The sequence below is a fragment of the Besnoitia besnoiti genome, chromosome II (genome assembly GCF_002563875.1).
Source record: "Besnoitia besnoiti strain Bb-Ger1 chromosome II, whole genome shotgun sequence".
NCBI lineage: Eukaryota > Apicomplexa > Conoidasida > Eucoccidiorida > Sarcocystidae > Besnoitia > Besnoitia besnoiti.
In genome coordinates, this window is record NC_042357.1 from 1,813,081 (window position 1) to 1,827,467 (window position 14,387).

The 14,387-nt window shown below is 61.3% G+C and overlaps 2 protein-coding genes across 2 annotated transcripts; both read left to right on the top strand.

Moving 5' to 3' along the window:
- Positions 1-4,807: 4,807 nt before the first annotated feature.
- Positions 4,808-7,394, top strand: BESB_036080 (uncharacterized protein; the record flags this gene model as incomplete). Its single annotated transcript, XM_029362194.1, has 4 exons — positions 4,808-4,863; positions 5,926-5,986; positions 6,293-6,379; positions 6,747-7,394. 4 exons carry the CDS (start codon positions 4,808-4,810, stop codon positions 7,392-7,394), a joined length of 852 nt encoding a protein of 283 aa, XP_029221159.1.
- Positions 7,395-7,696: 302 nt separating this feature from the next.
- On the top strand, positions 7,697-12,858 carry BESB_036090 (uncharacterized protein; the record flags this gene model as incomplete). The annotated part of the gene is made up of 2 exons (XM_029362195.1): positions 7,697-10,299; positions 10,839-12,858. 2 exons carry the CDS (start codon positions 7,697-7,699, stop codon positions 12,856-12,858), a joined length of 4,623 nt encoding a protein of 1,540 aa, XP_029221160.1.
- Between the last annotated feature and the right edge of the window lie 1,529 nt (positions 12,859-14,387).

The following is a 14,387-nucleotide window of genomic DNA, read 5'->3' on the forward strand; positions in this document are numbered from 1 at the left end:
CTTCAGTCGAACTGGCGAGTTTGGATTCAGCAACATCGGGCGAAAGAATTCAGGCGGGCGAGATGAGTTCCTTGGCGCCCGGTGAGGGTGAGAAGCTACGGCCGAGCGAGGCCGGTCGGGCGCGCAGATACCTCCTGAGGCTGCGAGGTTTCAGCACGCACACGACCTCACGCAGTTGCAGCAGCACGTCACGTTTCATCTTAGACACGGGCGGACGATTCGATCCCTAAAGGCAGTACCGCATGTAGGGCGCACTGCGCTGGGGCGCGAGGGCACTTCTGGTACTGCGCGGAACGGCGCAATTCAGGAAGAATGGGAACGCGTCCCGCTGGCAACCCCTTGGTAAATCAGTGTACAGGAAGCACCAGGGCTGGTGCCCTTCTCAAACAACCGTCACTCTACATGTCGTCTGCTAGCAAAAGAAGGCAGGGATACACAGCGCGGCTTATCCTAGCCGCCCAGCAGCACCGCTCCACAGCCTGATGAGGGAACGACGGTGGCTGAACAGAGTGTGGAGGTGGTGGTGAGGTTCTCTTGACCTCGGGGAAGCCAGTGCTGGGCGCTCGATCGATTCGTGCAGAAAATTCCGCGGTGAGCGAGGACCGCGGTCACCACGAAATCCAGTTGCAGCCAGCTACCTAGGGCCACCGGGGAACTGTCCCCTCGACGGAGAAAGGAACAGAGAAAAATTCGCGCTTAGTGCAGATGTGGAACGAAAGAAGGAATCCGCCGCATGCTCTGATAGGCGCAGTCCAGGACCTGAGCATCGCAAATTCGTATTATGTTAGACCAGGCAGGTCGTCTCCGCAGGTCGTCTCCGCGAAACGTCTCCGAGGAACTAACGCTGACGAATTTCGATTGTCAGCGCAGGTAGCGCAAGAAGCAGAAGGGGCACGAGCGAACACATGCCAAGAAGGAAAATATATGGCAGGATTCGCTTGTTTTTGACCGGCTGTAGCGAAGAGACAGAGAGGGCGGCCGGGAGGGCAAAAACTGCGAAAAGACTCGTTGCAGGGTCTTGTTCGCTACTCGCGGTGCTCTCTGGGCTTTGCCCAAAGCAGAATTCAACAGTTACACAGGTTCGTCATTGATGTTGGTTTGCCATGAAACGAAGGTCAGTTGCAGGAGTGAGTCTCCTCTGCAAGTCCTCTGTCTCCTAGCGCGAGGCGTTTTGTTGTCGGGCACCGAGGCTCGGGGCGTGGGTCAGAGTTCACACGGAGGACATCCACAGAAGATGCAGTTTTGCGGCAAGAAGTGCCCAGTTTTGTTAGTGCACGAACCAGGCGTCTTTTTGCACACGAGCCGGCGGCAGATTCGAAAACGAATGCTGTTGGGGGTCCGTTGCGCTTTTTTTCGCCCTAGGCTGTCGCACGGAGAGACGGCGCGGCTGTGTTCGCGCGCGCGGGCACGAGATTGCCGTCTCTCCTACAAGACGTGGGAGACACGGAGCAACCGACCACCGAAGAGTGGCGCCTTTTTGCCGTCACAGATCTTCAAGCATGGCACTTTCCTTGTGGAAGCAGCGCAAGAGGGTACTTCATCAGTAGAGTCGTCGCATACCCGTGTCGCGAGAATAGGCAGGCCGGTTTCAGCAGCTATCGGGTTCGTGGCCGTGACCGGAAGCTCTATCGGGAGCTCTCAGGGACGCTCCAAAGCAGCCCTGACACGCTTTTGGGGTCAGAACTGTTCCAGAATCTAAACACAAAGGTGGTGGCGTATTTCACGGCTTGGCCGACGCCGGCGGTCGCACACAATGACGTCCGTTTTTAGATGGGGAGGGAGTGACTCCTAGGTACAAGTCCTTCGAGCTAACCACCGCAGAAATAGAGGAAGGCCACGGCTCTGTTCAGCGACTTTACTGTGTTGCTTTCGCGCTGGAGAACCAGTCAAACCTCAAAGCAGGCCTTCCACACTCAGGAATCCCCTGGCGAACGCAAAAAGATGGTTTTTCTGTGGCTTTTGAGCTTCCAGCTGTAAGAGGTGCTGACACTCGTGCTTGTGTATCCCCACTGCGAGGCACCTGTGCGTCACGTTCAACACCGCGGCCTTTCTTGCACTCTTCACAATCGGGAGCTGAGTGTGAAATGGAAGTGGATGAAACGTATCGCCATGCGGAGTCCAGGAGCCCTGGATACCCGTGTGACTCGGGTCATCTGAGATCCGGATCATTTTGGATCGGTGGCTTCACAGCACTTGCGGGGTAACAAATCACTGCGCCCCCCCCCCCCCCCCCCACCCCTTTCAGGGACAGAAAATGATTCGCCTGGGTCACCTCAGAGGCTATGCGGCCAAAACAGTGTGACTACATCTCGGAGGAGTGTACACAAGTACCCTACTAGGATTCTGTTGTCGAGGTGGGTGGGTCGGGGGGGGGGGGGGGTGGCTGTTGGGGGTGTAGGGACCTTTCAACCTACGCTGACTACGCGGTACTCCCTTGTTCCACGCGGATCTATCTAAGCGCCAATAGCAGGCAGTGACTAGGCCATCGGGCTGCAGGCGGCGTGGCAGGTAGTCGTGCTGTATCGTTTGAGTGTCCTGCTACTGTACGTGATTGCTTCATCACCGTGGGAAATCTCAGTGCTAAGGGCAGGCTCGCACCGGAGGTCAGGGGCTGCAACTCTGAGGCCATTCACATGGCGTCGCTTACAGAACTAGACAGCCCCGATGTCTAGCACGCAACACTTCCTACTGATGATTGGAAAGCTCCTGAAGGCGCCGTGTAGTCAACAGACGCGACTCTTCTCGCAAGTATAGAGACCGCGAAAGCAGTCCACAGCCCTCAAACGTACGAATCATCCTGCGAGTGATGCAGTACATCGCCGCAAGGAATTCTGTCTCCAATTTGCCATTTCCATGCCACAATTTACTCCTTATTACGTCACACGTATACCTGCCAATCGTGACATACCATTTTTCGAACGACACCGTGGCGCTGTGCGTCTTGCCGGCGGCGACTGCGTTGCTGGATGGGCGGCACGGCTGGAGCCCTCGACGCGTGAACTCGAGTCGAGATTGCCCTCGAGTGCTGATGGTACTTGTGACAGTTTGCCACTCTGCCCTCGGAAATCCTCAGTTTTGGCCGGGTGATGCGTTAGCGGCGACGCTGCGGTGATGAGTGCGGAGCAAGGGACGGAGAAGAGACGCCCGCGACGTGGAAGGCGCCCAGTCGTCCACCGGATGACGACTCCTGTCCACGATGCAGTCGACCCCGTACGGTTCAGGAACTCAGAAAGGCATTTCCGGCAGCGGCACGCGTTAGCTACGTAAGACACACCTTTCCGTCCTAGTTTTACATTGGTACTGCCCGCCTCTCTTCGGATACAATACCCCCCACGGGCATCTTCCGCAGGGATCAGAGCCGAGCAGGCTGTATCTCCCGGGTGTGCTACGCACACTGGAAGACCAGTTTCGGTATTCCAAAATGCCAGACGACGGATAAACAAACGAATTCCACAGTGGTTTCTGCCCGCGGACGGTCCTGCAAACTTCTCCGGGTTCCAGTCCGTGGGAAAAGCGAGCCACGAGTCAAACTTTGCACAGTAGCTCTTCCGCGGCAGAGTTGTCGTCTGGCGGAGACGCTGGGACGAAGCATGCGAGTGAAGCCCGCCGAAAACGAACGCGTCTTGTTTTTCATGGATCGGTGTGTCTATTTTTGCACGAAATTCTCAGTTCTCTTCTGTTCAGACAGCGTAGCTTGAAACACTGACTGTGACACTTCGCTTGCCTCAGGTTGGTCCCACGGGCGGTGGTCACGCTGCAAGAAACTCGGCTTCGCGCCACGTAAGCGGTCTGTCGGGAGTTGCTGCAGCTTCGTGTCGCTTCAGTGGCTCTGCCTCTGTACGGAGCCAACGACTGCACACTTTTTTCCTTAAGCGACTTTCCACCCGCTTCCTTCCCTCGGCGACTGCTAAGCAGGATTCAATTCCACGGGACGACGTCACGTCTTGCAAGTCGGAAGTGAGCAAGCACTGCTCCCCAGCCGGGCGCTCGTATGTAGTGGACTCGGGTGCTGTTATCCGGGTTCTTTTCGTGCTTTGTCTTTACGCTGCGGTTCGCTGCGTTCGTGGAAGAATCGTCAGTCGCCGGTTCCTGCCTTGTGGCTCTCTTTCCTTCTTCAGTCACGTGATGTGCGCTCTTCGCACGTTGGTTGGTAGCCACGGCCAACGCGCGGAAGGATTGCGCGTTAAGAGCTTGATGCGTGCGCGTGGTCTTGTCTGTCGCGAGGAAGGATCCTCACCGCGTTTCCTTCTAATCTAAACGCATTTAGACGGCCAGCCTGAAAAAACTGCCACGCTTACGGACGATGCTGACCATGCGCTTGCGGTGTAGTCCCCCCCGGAACCCGCGTTTGCGAAGCCGGGGGGGGGCACAGAGGCCCGACCGAATTTCTAGGATGTGTGTGAGCGCCGACGGCAGCTGTCTCTGTTGCTCGCTATTTTGCGCAGTTTATTGCTTCTTTGCTCCCTGAGTCATTGTCTCCTTTTCCGTGGTGCGGACTGTCGTCCGCATGGGTTGCCGCTTCCTTTCGGCGGTGTGCCAGCCTACTCCAGCGCTCGAAAGTGAATGGAGCGCGGCTGTAACCGATATTCCCATGTGCGTCCTGTTCAGGCCGCCTTGTAAAGAAGCTTCCTGAGATGGCATTCTAGCGACGCCTTCTCCGGGCTGCGCGAGCGTCCGCCGGTGCTCGTTGGGTGAGCACCCCCTGCAGGCCAGAGACGCATCCTAGAGGATCGAAGCAGGGATCCAGAGGCTCAAACATCGACGAGGACGCATGCGCAGCGGAGTACTGGCACGTCTCTAGCAGGACATGTCCCGGCCTGGTAGCCGCCGTCGGGCATTCGACCCGCCCACTCGAGCGAGAAGGTGCGTTCAGTTGTGAGATCTTTCCTGTTGGTCATTCCTTCGCAGCAGGCGATTGCGTCCGTCGTCCGCCGGGTGGCCTTGCGTCTGCGTTTGAACGAGAGAAGCGAAATTGGGTGCTTGTCGTGGAACTGTGCCGCGGCGACCGCGGACGGTTCCTTCGCTGCCTGACTCACACACAAAAACTGTCGCATGTCTCTCCGCGTCCAGCGGTTTGCCCGGCTCGGAGGAGTAGGCGCGTCTCAGGAGGAAGTGCGCGTGCTGCCCGTGGGCAGGCATTTGCACGCTGAAACCTGTTTGAGTTTCAGTGTACCTGGAGGTCTTCTCCGCGCCCCTGCGTTGCGAGCTCGTACTCCGGCAGCGACGGTGGAGCGGTCTACAAACTAGGGACTTTGCAGCTGCCTTCGATTTGCGACAGGTGCAACCAGACTGCGGGTTTGGCTGCCGCGGGACGCGACAACGTGGTGTGCGCGTGCGCGATGTCGTTCCAAGTTCTGTGGCCGAGGGGCGTTACTGCCGCTCGGGGGCGTGCCGTTGCAGCCGCAGTCTGAACGACACACGTATGGCTGCATGCTGTGAGCGGCGTCTTTTCAGAGAGAGTTTGTTCTCGCAGGCGTCTGCACGTACGCGGTCGCGTGGAACAGGCAGCAGTGTGCGTATCCGCAGCCTGGTCGTTTGTCACAAGGGCAACGTTGCCCATTCGTGCACGATGCAGTCATCAAAGATGACGCCTCTTCTTCCGCAACGTTTGCTTAGCGGGAGAGGGTGTGTGTCCGCGTTGCTTGCTTTTTTCTAGAGCCTGACGGTGATAGTTCACCCAGCTGAAGGCTGCGTGTGTGTGAAGCGACGTTATGGCGTGCGTAGCCCTGCCTGGCGACCGGGCTTGCGATTCGTGTGCAGTATCGTATATATCTTTATCGGCGTTTCCTTCCATGTAGAGACATCCTGGCATTGCCTAACGCCGAGGAAACGTGTTGGCTACTTTCGGCGGTGCACCGTTCGGAGGTCCTTCAGTTGGGTCTGAGGCTTCCCGTTCCATGGAGTCATGTGTTTTTCCTGTTGCAGGGAATACGAGCGCCACCGCCTGGAACTAGCTGAGTTCGTGCTTTGTCAGAAACAGCGACCTGTAAGTCCGTATTTGTGGCTGCCGAAGCAGATTTTCTCCCTCGCCTCAAGCATCGAGGAGGGCGCACACGCGGCCATCGGCCTCTGTGCGTCGTCTGCTTTCTCATGGCAACTCCATGGAGAGACGACGGGACGGACAGACGCAGATGGGTGAAGACCCCAAGTCGCCTCCGGCCTCATGGCGTGTATTCAGTTGCAGTATAGGCTGCGGAACCTGTTTCAGACTCTTCTGTTGATGCGCGTGCTTAGAGTGCATGCGGCCGTCCCGTTTTTTTTGCGTGCTTCATTGTGTGTGCTGCGGCTTCAGCCACCAGAACCTCTGATTGCGAGACTTTCGCAAGTCCAACAGTTGAAAGATACGGAAAAGGAGCAAGAACGGAAAGAAACATTTAAGGTCAGTTCTCATCTGTACTCGACACGTGTGATCGCCATATCTACGTATATATATATATATATATATATTTATACTTTGCATACATGTGGCTCTCGGTGCTGTCGCTTTATGTGTGCCTCCGTTCATTTGCTGGCGATCGCTGTTGCGGTTTCAGCGAAGGATTGACGGTGCAGCGGTTTAAATTTGCATGTATATATGTATCTAAATGTGCACATATATGCATTAAATGCTATGCCGTCTCTGCACGTCCCACTCTTTGACCTCGCTGAGGGCTCTGAGTGTTTCACGTTGCGTGTGTGTGCGCGCACAAGTCGCTAGACTTCTCGGTGGAATCCTGGAGCTCGCGTGTGCCCTACGTCGTGTTCAGGCTCAATTTCGCGCGGGCTTAGTCGTAAAGAAGCGGCCTCGATGTGCAGACGCGCACGCCGCGCCGCTGTCGCCCCTCCTCGCGTCGGCTTCTCCTCCTTCCGCGGGAACGCGGTCTGCGTCTGCCTCTACGGTACAGGCCTCGTCTGCCTCATCGCCTCCGTCGTCTCTTGAGCCGTTATCACCGCTGCCTGCCCGCGGCGAGAGCGACCTTTGCGCGCCGTTGCGTTCGTCGCGTGCCCACTCTCGAGGGCCGGGCGGTTGCGAGCCCGACACGAAGAAAAACAGGCTGTGTTTGAACCAACAGGAGCGTCGCGGTACGCGGCGAGCCCCTGACTTTAGGCGCAGCGAAGGCGAGACAGACACGCGGCGTCCTGCCATTCCCCATGGGCAGCGTGCGCGTCCCAGCGTCGCTGCCGCAAGCCCTTCGGTGCTTCCGCAGCCGGGTCCCGTTGCCGCTTTGTCCGCGCCGCTCGGAAGTTCGGCCTCAACCTCTCGTTCTTCGCTGCCTTCTGCTGCGTCCTCACTGCAGACGGCGTTTCTTTCCGAGATTCTTGGCGCATACCCCGAGGACGAAGCCGGTCCGGCCTCGACGTCGTCTGCGGCAGAGGCAGTTTCGCTGGGTAGCACGCTAGAGGCGAAGCCCTGAGAACGCCTACTCTGCGTGTCTGTGCATAGTGTGTATGTGTAGGTACACCGCGGTCTGTGTGTGAAGGCAGACGCACGTTTTCTGCGCACCTCCGAGTACTTTGTTGCGAAGCAGGTGAAATAGGTGGTGCACCTTGGTGGTTTTTTTTTGGCCGCGGTATTTCGGTTTTTTTCGCCCGTCGCGCAGGTGGCGTTGCGGCGCCGCCAGTCTCCCGACTTCGGCTTCGTCACTGCGTGTGCATTTTGTGCCTTTCTCCACGTTTTACGGGATCTGCACTCGTCCGCCCTCTGCGTTTTTCGACTATGCCCGCGCCCGACGGCAGCGACCAGCCGCGGGCGCGCCCGCCCCTCGTTTCGCGGCGCCCGTCCCCGTCGTCCTCGTCGTCATCCTCGGCGCCCGCCGCTGCTTCGGCGTCTGCGTCGGCGGGGTCGCTCTTTGTTCATGTGCCCGAGCCGAGCGAGCTGGCGAATCTTCCGGCGCAGAGCGTCGACATGCGCAAAGACCTGGCGACGATTGCGTCCGAGGCCCATGACTTGGCCGTCGTGAAGGAAGAGTGCCTGGCGCGGTGGCGTCAGTTGGCCTGCGAGTCGTTTGGCGGCGAGGGAACCTTTGCGTACCCCGACTTTCCGCCCGTCCCGCTGTCGCTGCCTTTCTTTTCTGCCGAGCCGGTGCTCCAGCTGCGCGACTCCGACCAGCAGGCGCCATCCCCTCCTGCGGCGCGCGAGCCGACGACGCGCCCGGGGCTCTCCGCCTCGCTGCACAACGTCGCGGCCTCGCCTGCATCCGACGTCGCCTCAAGCCGCGCCGGGGAAGCTGCTTCTGGGCTAAGCGCGAAGAACGCCCCCCCGCAGGAGGATGCGACAGATTTTTCGGCGCGCGTCGTTGTCGCCGCGCCTTGCCTCGAAGTCATCTTTGGAAGCGCGACGCGGAAGGGCACGGCCCACGACAACGAGGACCGACTCAGCATTGCGTACTGGGGCGGCGTCTCCGAGCGCCTCCTGAGGCTTCCTTCGTTGTCCCTGCCTTCCTCGTCTCACGCGGCGGCGCCGGCCGCCGGGAACCGCCAGCTGAGCGTGCCTCCGGCCCGCGACGCGGACGCGGGCGAGGGGGCGAGGCGCGAAGCCGCAGACGCGCATGCGGGCGCCGCCGCACCGCCTCCTGATGACGAGGCTTATCGCAGCCGCTCCGCGAGCGAAGGGCCTGCTGTGGGCGCCCAGGGGTCGGCCGGCAGCGCGTCTGGGCGCCGGCGTGCGGGCGCCGCTGGAAGCCTCTGCGGGCCGTCCTCGTCGCTGCAAACGGGCATGCAGGGCGTGGGCGCGTCGCTGAATTCTACCTCGACGTCGAACGACGACGACGACGACGCCGAGACGCAGGAGCGGACAGTGAGCGAGGTTGTGCGGGTGTTTAGTGCCTCAAGTCGGCGCAGGCCTCTGGTCGGGGTGCCTGTCCCGCGGACTACGCCAGTGGACGAGGGCGACGCAGAGCTCGAGAGCGAGCTCGCGCTGCTGCAGATGTCTTCGGTCTCGCCAGCCTACCGCGCGGAAGAGGAGGCGCGGCTGCGGCGCGCGTACGCCCAGCGCAAGAAGGAGCGCGAAGCGGACGCCTGCCTCCAGGAAATGGTGCTGGCGCATGAGGCGCACGGCCACCGCAGGCGCTGGCCAAAGCCCAGCGCGTCGTCGCTCCTGTTCCATCACTGCGGAGGCGCGTCGGGGCGCCGGGCGGAGGAGGTGGAGGGCGGCAGCCATGAGTCGCGCTCGGCGTCACCGTTTCTCTGCTTCATCACGCCCCACGGGCGCGTCTTGCCGCAGAAGCTGCCTGCGAAGCGCGCGGGCAGCGATTTGCTCATGGAGATGCCGTTTGTCGCCGCGAAGAAAACGCGGTCCTGCCACGCGGCGGCGCTCATGGAGTCGAACTTCTGGCACGACCGGGGCAAGAAACGCGTCCAGGGCTGGGGCTACACCTCGCACGCACCGCTGGACGTCGCGGTCGGCAGCGAGGCCGGCACAGAGAATACCTCGCCCTCTGGCGCGTCCTCCGTGGCGCAGACGAACGCGAGGAAGCCAGGCGAGGGCAAGGCGCACGCTGCGCCTGAGACCGATGAACACAATAGCGCGCGGCAGAGACGCAGCTCCTTGTTCGGTCGACGCTGGTCCAGCGGGAACGGGCACTTTGGGGCGAAGGGGCATCAAGGCAAGGAGAAGGCGGAGGGCAAGAGGGGCGGAGAGCCCGGTGAAGACGAGTCTGCGCGCGGGTCGCATGCCGACGGCGAAAACGCTCGAGCCAAGACGCCCTCGGCCGGTTCGCAGCACGACAGCGAGAACGAGGGGATGTTTACCCTGATGCGGCGACCCTCTTCGCTGTTTTTGAGAAGACGCCGCAAGCGGAAGGACAGCCAGAAAGCGAAAGACGACGCGCATGAGCAGACCTCTGCCTCTCGTCCGCAAGGAGGCGAGGGGCCCGCCTGTGGCGAGCACGGTCAGGCGCAGGCCGCCCCAGCGACGGGCACCGCTGTCGCGTTGAAGCGCGAGGCTCCAGCGATCCCACTGACGCTTCGAAACGCGCCGACGTTTCTGTTCACGATCTGCGACGGCCATGACGGGCCCAGTGCCGCAGTCTTCGCCGCGCTGGAACTTCCCAAGCTTCTCTGCTGTCGGACGGGGCGCGAGCGCGTGGGGAAGAAGGCGGACCCGCGGGGTGGGCGAGGCGAGACGGAGGCCGCAGGCAAGAAGGGCGGAGACTCGCCGCTGTGGAGGCAGATCGTCAGCAGAGGCAGCAGTGCGCTCAGCCGGAAGCAGACTTTGCTTCAGAAGGGTGGCTGCAGAGCCTTCGACAGCGGAGGTTCGAGAGACGACCAGCGAGACACTCTCTTCAAGGATGCGTTCCACGAACTGGATAGCAACTTCAGGTAGGCGTCGACTCTCATGTCCTGTGTTGCGTCCTTGGACGAGGGGAAAAAACTGCAATCTGCTCCTGCAGCTGAGGCACTACGGGCTCTGGCTGTGTGCCTGTCGTCGTATGCTCACTGGCGCAGCAGGAACCATTCGCGGTCGACTTCCGGACGTGAGGAACCAGGGACGTGGCCCCTGTGTAGTTGCTGTCTCGTTTAGTGGCGCAGAAAGCTGTTTATTTCCTTTTTCTAGAATCTTTCTGTTGCCTCCATCTTCCCACTCCTCTCGCTCGCCTCGATGCCTCGCCTGCATGCGTGGCCTGTATAACTTCCAGTTGACTCATGTCCTTGTCGTCAGCTGTTGACATTTTAATAATCTGCGGTCAGACTTTCTTGGGATCGGTGCACCGCGGCGTCTGTTCGTTCTGCGTGGTTCGTGTCGCGTCTCGCCTCCGGGGACGTGCGTGCTCTGTTTCGTCCGCGTCTGCGGCGTGTTTTCTCGCGTTTTTCAGCTGTCTCGTCACCTCTTGTCCTGTGTTTGGTTTTCCCGTTTTCAGGCGGCAATGCCACCACGCGAGTGTGCGGACTGGCCGCGCGTGCACCAGCGGCGCCTGTGTCCTCTCGGTGCTGGTTCGGGGGAACGAACTCATCTCGCAGAACGTGGGGGACTGTCGCGCGGCGCTGTTGACGATCGACCTCGAGGCCGGCGCGCACATGTACCGTGGCGCGCTGCGGTGCGGCGGCTCCTTCACGCCTGACGACGTCCTCGAAGTCCGCGGCGTCGGCGACTTGCTGCGCAGCCAGGTCTCGTCCTCGGAGGAAGAAGAGGCAGACAGCGAGCCTGGCGAGGAGGGAACGGGCTCCGCGAACGCGAATCGCTGTGAGGACGCGCGCCCGCAGAACACCCGCGACTTCGACGCGGCGACGGTCAAGCGCGAGGGTGGCGGCGCGCCGACGGCCGACAGGGTGCCATGCGTGGAGCCGAGACGTGGAGGAGACGCCGGCGGTGGGACAGCAGGAAACGGTTTCGCCTTCTCTGCGCCTCCACGCGGCGACGACGAGGCGAAGGTCAGGGTGGACGACAAGCGCGAAGAGGACGACGGGCAACACGCGCTTTTGACGTCTCCGGGTCGCGGGCTGACTCGGATCGCCTACCCGCTCGACGTCGCGTCGACTGGCAATGGGAGGGTCTCGCACTCTTCATCGTTTTCTTCGTTCCCCTCGCGGCCTGGCTCGCTCTCATCTCTCTCGCTGGCGATAGACTGGGTGTCGAGTGCGCCGGAGGAGTTCGAGGCCGACGAGATTCCGACCGAGACAGAGACTTCCTCCTCGGCACCCCCCTCGGGGGACTCTCAGGCTGGGGACTCGAATAGCTTCGCGCGCGGCGCGTCGATGGCCGCCTCAGCCCTGTCCTCGAATTCCTCGACGGCAGACACCGCAACTCTGCCCTTCGCCGCTCGCTCGCCGTCCATCTCCATCGGCGCGCGGCTGCGCGCAGGCGAGCGTGCAGACTCCCACCCGACGTTCTCTTGCCTCTCGTCGTCTTCGTCATCCCTCGCCTCGTTTTCGCCTCCGTCGTCCTCCTCGTCCTCGGCGCCGGCAGCGGGCGCGCGGACGGCGCTCTCGTCGGGCGGCGACGAAGTGACGGGGAGCATGCCCGCGCCAAGCGCGCTTTCGCCGGGTGCCGCCGCGGGCTCTTCGGGCTCTGGGGTCACCGCGTCTGTGAAGAAGCCGGCGAAGCGGATGGTGAAGGTGTCCAAGTACCGGCTGCGGCACCCGTACCAGGAGAGGGCGCTGATGCTGCAGTACCTGAACACTGAGCACAGATGCAGCGACCCGCGCGAGTTGGCGCGGATTCGCCGGGCGGGAGGGTCGATCCTCGGGGGGCGCGTGGGCGGCATCTTGGAGCCGGCGCGGACGATCGGCGACTTCGATGTCAAAGACGCGCAGCCGTTCGGAGTCTTGACTGCGACGCCCGACGTGGCGCGCGTGCGAATTCGCAAGCCGTCGCTGCTGCTGCTGGGCACGGACGGCATCTGGGACACGCTGCTGCCCTCTGACATCCTCGCGTGCATGCAGAAGATCCCGCAGCTGTGGCAGCTGATTCTCGAGGCGTTTCGCGACCGCATGGACGAGAAGGCGCGCGCGGTCGAGGCCCGCAGGCGGCAGAGCGACCCCGAGACGGGGGGCGCGGCGGCGCCCGCCGCGGCATCTGCCAAGTCCACGACGCCTCTGACGGGGCAGGCGCTGCGAGAGATGCAGCGCCGGCGACGCGAAGAGCTCGAGGAAGAAGAAGCGACGTATCAGGCAGAGAGGAGACAAAAGCTGACCAAGCCGCAGCGCCTGGAGAAGGGCATCAAAGCCGACATGCTCAGTCGGCTGTGCGAGGAACTCATCAAGGCGGCGCGACGCCGAGGGAGTGAAGACGACGCCACCTGTCTGGCAGTCTTCCTCAACCCCGCCAGTCCGGCCGCGCAGCCTGAAGAGACGCCCACTTCGCCTGTCTCCGACGCGGCCGACGCGCACACGTGTCTTCCCACGATGTTCTCCGGCGAACGCGGCGCGAAAACGAAGTAGCCGCACGGCTGACATGCCTCGCGAAGCTCTCGAGGGCCTCTCTGTCCGACCTTCGTCACCGCCGCATACTCGCCTTGGTGCATGAAGCAGGCCTAAATTCTAAACCCTAGCGCCCCAGCCGACTGTGGGCCCGAACGAACGTCTGCGAGCGGGCACGGGCGCCGCGGCGCGCCGCAGCCACATCCAAGCCATCAGTGTAGCCTAGCAAGAGAAAACGAAATCGTGTTAACGCATGAAACGTCGAGTTGTGTGTGTGAGAGACTGCAGTCTACGGTGAGTGTGTTTCTGAGGTGGGATGCAGTTTTCTTCTCCTGCGACCTGACTTTCGACTGGCGAGCGGAAGCCCTCGCTTGAGACTTGACTTTGGAGTTGTTTGCGAGGAAAACGGCGTGTCGTCACGACGGCGGGCATGCATGCAGTGAGTCTTGAATGCGATGCAAAAGAGAGTGAAGCGTGACGAGCTGGAGGACGTGCGGTGGAGTGTGTCGACGCGATTGTGGTTTTGGTGAGAGTGTGTGCTCTTTGTACATTTAGGTGCATTTGTTTGGATAGCAAGAGAGACAGAAACAGGGGTTTTTCCTTCCCTCTCCGTCGCCATGCGTCCACGGGTCGTCGTCTGTCAGGAGGGGACGGTGAGGTCGGCACCAAAGAAACGAAGCAGTTTGACGTATCTAGACCTGAGAGGTTTTGTAGACCCGTAGGCGTGGCGTGCGTTGAGGACAGAGACCCGAGGAGGGTGCGCGTGTCTCTTCTCGTCCCGGTGTTCATTTTGTGTCTTTGCCTCTTTCGGGGGCGGTCCTGACGAAGCGGGACTGAGCATCGAGCGAGGGTGGAGCGAGGCGCGCGCTGGGGGGTGGCGGCTTTCGTGTCCTGGCGGCTCCTCCGGGCGGCGCGCCTCTGGGGGTGTGTACGCCATCAACGGGCAAGCTAGCGCAGCTGTCTCTCTCAACCGACCAGGGAACGCGAGGAGGCTTTGCGTCGCCGAGAAGAGGCGGCGACCGGAGAAGCTCCGCGGCCCGAGTTTAGGGCTTCTTTCGTGAAGAAATGCGTTTTTGCTTGGTGTCCCCGGAAACCGTAATTTGCCGCTGTGTGACGGGATCGACCATGCCGAAAGGCGTCTCCGCGGCCCTGACTCTGCCTGCCAAGCGAAAGTCGAGGGCTTTCAGGGGCCTTCCGGCCCTGTGCGACGTGCTGCGCGAGGAGCTGAGCAGACGCGGCGGCTCGAGAGCCCAAACACACCCAGACAGCGGTAAACTCTGCTTCAGCCTTACACGCCGTGACGCATATGTTTCTTCAGAGTCAAGCCGACGCGTTACGCACAGGGCTTGCCGCAGCGTAGATTGCCTTACGCGCGCGGAACCGAGCAGCCATAGCCTCTCTTCCCTCTTCACACTCGTTGATGCCTCACAATGCTGCCTGAAAAGTATCGAGGCGCTGTGGTCAAGAAACAATGGTCGGCGACGCTGGCAAACGATGCGGAAGCTACAGCGCCGCGGGCCTGAGCGGGAAGTTGTCGCAGAGTGACCGCC